We start from the raw sequence: 8821 nt of genomic DNA, 5'->3' as shown, positions 1-8821 counted from the left end.
GACAGTCAGAGGCTGAAACTGGTAAATATTTTATATACGGGCAGGTATTTAGGCTTTTCCTCACCATAACAAAGTTTAAATCTCAAGCTTGAGCTGTCAATGCGGGTCCTTTCCTTTTTAAAAAATTATTATTATTATTTATTTTAGGACTTCTAAAAATCCCACGTTGGGTTTTTTGTGGTCTTTTTTGCTTTAGTTTGGAGTTCGGTTTGTGTATCTCACGGCTGCTGTTGCTCCCCCCTCTCCCGAAAGGAGATCCCTGGACAGACGCGCGGGGGCAGCGGCCGGCCCCGCGGTCCCCCCGCCTCCAGCAGCGGCACAGCGCCCCCGCCCTGGAAACCCCTCGGGATTCCCCATCCTGCCGCCGGCCGGAGCGCGCCCATCGTGGAACCCGCGGGAAGCGGCGCCCGGCGTTCAGGCTCCGCCGCGTCGGGGCAAGCACAGGTGCGGCGCTGCCGGGGCGGAGAGCGGATCGCGGGGCTCCGGCAGCGCTCGCCGCCGCCGGCTCTCCCCTCGCACGGCGGCCGGGAGCGGCTCCGCGGCCGAAACACCGCACGGTGCGGCTCCACATGCCGCGGCTCCGCTCGGCGCCAAGGTGAGTCTCCGGCAGCACCACCTGGGCCGCGAGGGGGGCGACAGGAACGGGGGGCCGAGCGGATTCTCCCAGCGGGCTCCCAGACAAGGCCTGCCGGCAGCGGCGGCTGATCCGGAGCGCGGGGGCGGCGGGCGGGAGCCGGGCGGGGCGCGGGCGATGGCGGGGCCGCCCCTCGGGGCAGGCGCGGGCGGCGGCTCCCCCGGGGCCGGCGGGGCTTGGTTTCTCCTGCCAGCGGAGGCAGGGCCAGGCGCGGCGAGGGTGGGCGCGGAGTTGGCGGCGGGGCTGGGGGCAGTCGGGGTCGGCGTGCTCCGCGGAGTTTGTTCCGCAGGCCGGGCGGGAGGTGAGGGACGGGGTCCAGGACCAGGACCGGGCTTGGCTCCGCTCTGCTCCGCGGGGGGTTTGCGGGCGGGAGTTTGCAGCGTCGTGGCGCGGAGCGGAGGGGAGGGGAAGAGCCCCGGGGTAGGGACGGCAGGTGGGGAGCAACGGGACACGGTGGGTGGCGGCGGGTTAGACCCTTCGCTCCCCTTCCCTCGCTTTCCTCCCGTGCTACACCGGCGGAGTCGACGGCCGGCTGAGAAGGGGGCGGCGTGAGCTGGAAGTGGGCGAAAACTTGTTCCTTGGCGGGTTCGCCCGCTCTGCCGCGGGGTCCGTGCCGCTCGGGCGAGCCGCGTTTCAGAGGCGAGGCGCGGGCCGGGGAAAGGCGGGTGGGCGCAGGCAAGCGGAGCCGCGCCGCCCCGCCGCTGCCGTCTCGCTTTCCTCCTCTGCCACAGGTCTCGCTGCGGGAAGCGGAGCGGAGCCAGTCCCGGAGGGGACCCGCCCGGAGAAGGGGCTGCCCGAAGCCGTCCCCCGTCTCGCCGCACCGCCCGGAGCCGGAGGCGCCCGGGGGCGAAAGTTGGTCGCGGGGCCGGGCCGGGCGCGATGCCGAGGCGCGGCGCGCTCTGCCTGGGGCTGCTGCTGCCCGTCCTGCTGGGCTGCGGCTCGGCACAGCAGCCCGGCGGCTGCCCGGAGCTCTGCGAGTGCTCGGAGCCGGCCAAGACGGTGAAGTGCGTGAATAGGAACCTGACGGCGGTGCCACCCGACCTGCCGCCCTACGTCCGCAGCCTCTTCATCACCGGCAACCCCCTGACCCACGTGCCGGCTGGCGCCTTCTCCGCCCAGCGCCTGCCCGACCTCAGCGCCCTCAACCTCAGCGGCAACCACCTGCAGGCCGTGGAGGCCGGCGCCCTCGCCCTGCCCGCCCTGCGGCAGCTGGACCTCAGCGGCAATGCGCTGATCTCGCTCAGCCCACAGGCCTTCGGGGATGGCGGCAGTCCCCTTGAGGAGCTGGCCCTCCGTGGAGCCCTGCGCGACCACGGCGTCCTCTTCAGCCTAGCCACCCTGCTGCAGTCCGGGGCCCTGCGCAACCTCAGCCGCCTGGACCTGGCCGACAACGGGCTGCTGGTGCTGCCCGCCGGCATGTTCACCGCCCTGCCCGCCCTGCGGCAGCTGGACCTCAGCAACAACTCCCTGGTGGGGCTGCAGAACGTCTCCTTCCAGGGACTGGGCCATCTGCAGAGCCTCAACCTCAGCAACAACTCCCTGGCCGTGCTGTGGAACAGCACCCTGGCCCAGTTCCGCAGCCTGCCCACCCTCCGGCACATCGACCTGGGCCACAACACCTGGGTCTGTGACTGCCCCATTGAGGACCTGGTGGCCTGGCTCAAGGAGAGTGACCAGGTGGAGGGCAAAGAAGCCCTGACTTGTGCCTACCCTGACAAGATGTTGGGTAAAGCCCTGCTGAAGATCAACAGCTTGGACCTGAACTGCTCTGTGCCCATAGACCTGCCTTCCCAGCTCCAGACTTCGTACGTCTTCCTGGGGATAGTCTTGGCTCTCATTGGGGCCATATTCCTCCTGGTTTTGTACTTGAACCGAAAAGGAATCAAAAAATGGATGCACAACATCAGAGATGCCTGTAGGGATCACATGGAGGGCTATCACTATAGATACGAGATCAACGCAGACCCCAGGTTAACAAACCTCAGCTCCAACTCAGATGTCTGATAAAGTGCCCCAGATGCAGGGCAGAGCACAGTACCTATGCATGAAAAGTAGACTTATGCTTTACCCTCATGCTTGCTTCCCTTTCTTCTGAGAAGTCTCAGACATGCTTGTACCCTGGGGTGGATATGCCTCCCTGTGATTTCAAGTTCATTTTTGTTTTGAGAAGCTGGACAGCTGAGCATGACGTTCAGCTGTATGTAGGAAACAAGCTGCTACCTATTTTCTGCCTTGCCTGTCTGTACTTGTGGGAAATTTTTTTCAAGATGTCAGAAGAAATGAAAGAATTTTCTCGGATGCTCCAAAGCCACCAGAGTTTATAGAACATTTACCGACGCAGATGCCGTTCAACAAAAGCTGCCTCAATTTTTTGGGAAAAAGATGTTACGTCCTTCTGTGCCAATTTTGGTCTTGTATATCGGAATTGTGATGCGATGATTACATTTCACAGACTACTTTGAGATTTTAAGAAACAAACTCCTTTTAAAAACTCCTCATTTATATAGGAGGAAACTGAATAGTGAGCATGCACAAATACTGTATAGTTTTACATGTTAGGAAATTTATGATCTCAGTAAGTCTCTTACTATTTTGTAGATATTTTTGATTGCAGTTTACCTGAATTGAGAGATTTTTTTATACAAACTGCGTCTAAGCTGCATCTCCTTCTGAACTGTTCAATTCAATAAACAGTCTTACAAGAACTGTTGCGTTTGCTGTTCAATGAGAAATGTATGGACATCTAAGAATGTGAATAGCACTATGGTCTCAGAAGTAATAGCTCTGCAGTAGTAATATGAATAAAATTTTATATGAATATGTAGCTTAGAGACATATGTTTGACATATTTTGTGATATATGCTAGAAGAATTACACTGATCAATGATGGGAGCAGTTTTGTTTGGCACAAACCCCGCAGTCTGCTCTCAAAACAACTGCAAGACGTTGAGACATGCTAAGGTCCACCTTGCTGGGAAAGTACAAGCTAATAGAATTTTCAGAAGGGCTTCTCCAAATTAAAAAAAAAAAAAAAAATTCTGGAGTTTGTTAGCTAAAGAAAATTTTACCTGAATTTAATTATTTATTATAAAAAAAACATACTTAGGTGCCCTGAAGTAAATGAAATGCAACTCATTTGTACAGTTGGCAAGCTTTAGGCTTATAAATCACTGCAGCATTTATTAGATTGCTAACTGTTTCCTTTTTAAGGTCTCTGTACTCGTGAAGTTCTGCTGTGATCTACATCTAGTAACTTGATGGAACTTTATCTTAAAGCATTTAACAGGTGCATTTCAGTATGGTATGGTACTCATGCTTCTTACTTGCTTGGGAATGCATTTTCTTGTAAATAGATAAAGCATGCAAAAAACCCTTTAAATGCATAATTTAATATGCAATTATGATGACATATAAAAAGATTAGCAAGGATCTTCCAATGGCTGCCAATAATCAGTGCACTTTTTCTAATCTATTTATAGTTTCTTAATGAAAAAAAAATACACCAGCTGTAAAAGTGATGTGACTTATTATATATCAGTTTATCTGTGGAGCTTTTTCCATGATCACTGTTACTTGAAGCTCTTGAGCATCTCTCAAATTTTATGAATTACTGGCTAATTCTTTTCGCTTTCAAAAGTGACAGCTTTCTCAGATGTGTGGTTTTGGTAAGAGCTCATAAATATAAAATAGCCCTTAAAGTACCAGAAGAACCATAATCTGTTTGGGCCATCAGTATTATTCAAAAGCATTTTTCATCTCTGCAACTTTAGACAAAGCAAATAGCACAAGTTGGTTCAGACTGATTTTCTATTGCTTAAAATTGGATTTATTTAACAGTAGTGATTTTTTTATATAGCTTCGTGCATTTACCCTTAAAAGGAAAAAAAACAATGGATATTAAATACAATTAATGTATTGTAAATCAGTATATTTTACAATTAATGTAAGTTAAGTGATAACCTTTCTCTCCTGCTGTCATTTAAATGTATGAGCAATATCTAGTTAACAGCATATGAATTAAGTTTGTGGATTCTTAAAAGGCAGACTGCTGGTCTGAATGTTAGCTGCCCATATTTAAAGAATAGCATAAAAATACCAGTGTGAAGAACTATTATTGTGCCCCTATGCAAACTGTTCATACTTGGTGTACATCAGATAGTTTATGTAAGAAGCTAGAATTTACAGTAGTTACACGGTGTGCTTCGTTGTATCGGTCATTTCGGAGATTATCAATTTACACTTACTTGTATGGTGCCAAGAGGAGTAGAGCATCATCCTAGTTTCAGATGCTCCTGTAATACAGTAGACAAAATATGTATAAACCAAGCCAATTCTTGGGCATTTTCCTGAGTTTTGTTAACAGACACTTTAAAGTAACTACAGTAAAAGCAATTATCCGTGATGTGTTAATGTAACCCTGTGCATTTATAGAGCTGTGTAAGGACAGGCAACAACTTTACTTGCAGTTTCGCACCAATGGAGCAAGTATTTATAAAATGGGCAAGTGTAAACTGTTATACTACACTTATTATTCTAAAGATTATTATTACTATTATTTTTGTAACTTAGAAAGTCAATGTAACAGAAATTTATTAGAGATCTGGTAATTGCTACTTTAAAGCAATTTTTGTCATTTGCTTACATGTGTATTTATTAGGATGTATCATTTAGCATGTGTCAGTGTTGTGGTGGATAATGTTCTCCTACTGTGTTTGACCAGCAGTGAATGCTTTGGTGTTTTGTACAATGCATTATTTGATCTTAAATCCCTTTTCATAAACAGTGCTTGAAATTTGTTTTGCTTTCCTTTCACACTTAACAGTGGTACTCTGAAGACACAGAAAAAGCAGCTCCCACAGTACTTGGGAACTTGGTTAAAAACTATAAATCTAAAATAACATGAGTGTAAAGGTTCTTCTGAAGCACATTTTATAATCTTAATCTTACTCTGCTTTGACACCAGAAATTCTAATTGATTGCTATTTCCAGAGCAGCTTAATTAGCAAGGCTGTTTTTTCATCATTCTTCAATAAAACATATGCAGTACTAAATGCTTCTAAAATGTTTTTTGTATACATAAACCCTTAAAAAGTTCTGTATGACACAGTTGTCACTGAAAAACATCCAGACTAAAGTAGTGGGCAAAGCTTCAGGGAAGGCTGCAAAGCTAAGAAGTGGAAAGGATGATTTTTTCCAAGGTTCAGCTGCTTTATTAAAACTATTTTTGGTTGTAACAAGCTTAAAATTTTCTTAGAATAGCACAAGGAATTGACATAGTTTTAATATATTTTCTTAAAATACTTTCAATCAGTGCTGTTGCCAGGTAAGAAAATCCACAAATCCTTCTTTATCCAAGGTAGCTTTATATTAGATCATCTGGCATTTTTTTCACCAAGCCATAATATTACCAATAATTTTGGCATCCAGAAAGTGGTTTGAAGTTTTGTAGAAGTGCTTTAAATGTTTTCATTCAGGGTAATTTACCTTTTAAGCACTGGTGACAGTCCCCATTGACGTGACAGCTACTGTAGCAGTCTGTTCAGACCCGTATTCTGTTGTTGACTGAGATGTCACTGAAAACAGGCATTTTATTCAAAATTTTATTCAAAATATGACTGCACTAGGATCCCAGTCCTCATTATTCTACCAGCATTTTCCCTGTAGTATACTCTGGTCTTTATGCATCTGCATAATTTCTTTTTTGCCTCATTTTCTCAGGAAATCCATTAAAAAGAATATCGTGAATCTGCACAGGTAGAGAAATCAGTCTGACTGCACCTATGTATTGAGGTTTAGCGTCTTCATTTCCCTTCAAACCTTAATTTGGAAAAAAGAGCCTTTGTCAAACTGGACAGAATGAAAATTTGATATGCACTTTTTTTCTCTTTAGCAGCTGAATGTTCAAGAAGAACCATTCATTCTCAGCATATGATGAAGGAAAATAGCGTTTGGTAAGAAAAACGTTTTGGTTTCAAGCTTCAAAATGACACTTATATTCTATGAGAGAAGGTGGAAGGCAGAACCTTGTAAAGGAAACAGGTTTCTCTTCGTAATGGGTCAGCACTGGAAATCACAACGCTGTGAATAGGAACAATTGCTGATTGATTCTGTCCGTTATGTTCTAGTCATTTTTATAGATCTAATTTCTTCCTGTTGCTATAAATAGATTTTGCTAACAAGCTGCATCCCATCTTACAATATCTGTAATGCAGGTGTTTCCAAAGTGAGTTTCTTGTTAAACATCATAGAAGATTTAATTTAATTCAGTGCCTGCTGATTTAATAATGACCAGATCAAGCCCATAACTTAATGCTCCTTTTTCTTTTGCAAACGTTCTGCTTACTAGTTGCCAAGACCTTGGCTTGAAATCAAACAATAAAAGCCCACCAAGGAAGAGAGAAAGCAGAATGCTTGGAGAATGTAGCATTTATCAGATATTTCGCACAGAAAAGAGACCTAAACCACGTGGGAGCTGAGGGTCCCTTTGGTGATACAGAAGTAAGTGTACTCTGTTAGCTTCTTAAGTCAATACAGCAGTAGCAGAAAAGTGATGCTTTGTATCAACACAATAATCCTAACAGCACTTCTCTCGCACATTGGCAAAAACCCCACCAACCCTTTAGAAGTAAGAATACGGGTTTGCAGTATAAGTATGTCCTTAAAAAGGACTTCGACTTTCTCAACTGTGTTACAATTTACGTGTTGTCACATCCTTGGAAAACCTTGCTATGCCAGAAGTCATCTGTTGCGTAGGCAAAGCTTGAAATCAGGCCTTGCATTCCTAATGTTAGCCTAAATAGAAATAACGAGCTATTAAGAAAATTAAACCAGTAGTTTAGACAGTGTACTCATGGTACGGTTAATAATTTAATACTTGCCATTATTCATATTTTTCAAAGTATTCACTAGATAGCTTTTCCTTTCTGATGATAGACTAGCAGAATAACAGATTTGTCTTTCTAGTAATTATGCATGAAAGCATCTGAATAAATTAGCAATACATACAGTGATGAAAATGCTAGAAATCTTGTATTCTAGAATGTTTCACTATTACAGAAATTTTGGATGTGCGAAAAACAGCTGTAACTTTTTCAAACTGAAGTTTGGTTTCCTAATTAAAAATTATTCTTGAAGAAAACCCCAATAAAATACTTACCAGATTGCTTATAAATGTTGTATGTTTACCCTCTTGATTTTATTCCTGTAAATCCTTACAGATACTGAGGTCTTTACTAAAAGTGTAGTTTGTATTCTTTTTAGCTTAAATTGGTGATTGTGCTGTGGATTTGCATGACAAAATAGGAAAAAAGCAAAGTCCATCTAGACAGCCTGTTTGATTTGTTTAGAAAGAAATTTGGCCAGTGAATAAAAGGAACTGCGTTTTAAGTGTTATTGTTATTTTGGACATAATTCGATAGATTTTTGGGTTTTAATATATGGGGTATTGATTTTCAAATTTCTAATTCTAAATTTAACAGTTATGTATTTTCTGCTTTTTAATGACTAGATCAAACTGTGTTTTAAAGTCTTCAAATACATATTTACATAGTGAAATATAGAGGCACTGTTATTACTGATGGAACTATTAATGAAAAGTACTGCTGAAACAGAGAATGGAGGGTGAAAACCAGAGGGAAAAAAAGCATTTTGATGCTCTTCAACTTCTTTGAATGCAATTATGTATGTTGTAATGACATGGAAATTCAAAGGGAAGCACGATTTATCTTTTCGTAGATAGCTAGTGCAGATGTCTGAAATTTTAAAAGGTAGGAGTGATTTTTTGGGGCTGTCCCAGGAGCACAGCTGGTAACTTAGTCTTGTGTTTTCTACTGGGTTTTTTTTCATATTCCTAGGACAGCAAACATGGAAGACTGTTTGGGTTTGCACATGACAGATTGATCTGTCCTAGGTTTTATCATAGGACTGCTCTGTCTTAGTATCTGTCCACAGTCTACTTCAGGTGTTCCATTTGTTCTAATAGAAATTCTCTTCTGTGGCATAGCAGGGCATAGACCATGGTAGCTTTGCATGACATCGTGGGCATGTATACAATAAAGAACTCATATGTCAAACTGACATTATCAGATGTCAAATAGACATTTCAACAGAAATGTCAGTGTATATTTCATGCTGACAATGTAAACCCATCAAGTAATGGTAGTGAAATAGTAAAATAAGAAAAAATAC

General features: G+C 44.6%; 1 protein-coding gene across 1 annotated transcript; it reads left to right on the top strand.

Moving 5' to 3' along the window:
- The first annotated feature begins 380 nt into the window (after positions 1-380).
- On the top strand, positions 381-8020 carry TPBG (trophoblast glycoprotein). The gene is made up of 2 exons (XM_050314447.1): positions 381-595; positions 1366-8020. Exons 1-2 carry the CDS (start codon positions 570-572, stop codon positions 2636-2638), a joined length of 1299 nt encoding a protein of 432 aa, XP_050170404.1. The 5' UTR covers positions 381-569; the 3' UTR covers positions 2639-8020.
- The last annotated feature ends 801 nt before the right edge of the window (positions 8021-8821 follow it).

This window comes from Myiozetetes cayanensis, unplaced genomic scaffold, assembly GCF_022539395.1.
Source record: "Myiozetetes cayanensis isolate MyiCay16 unplaced genomic scaffold, myiCay2020 scf2-11, whole genome shotgun sequence".
In the NCBI taxonomy this organism is placed as follows: Eukaryota; Metazoa; Chordata; class Aves; order Passeriformes; family Tyrannidae; genus Myiozetetes; species Myiozetetes cayanensis.
This window is presented reverse-complemented; position numbering and strand designations above follow the sequence as displayed.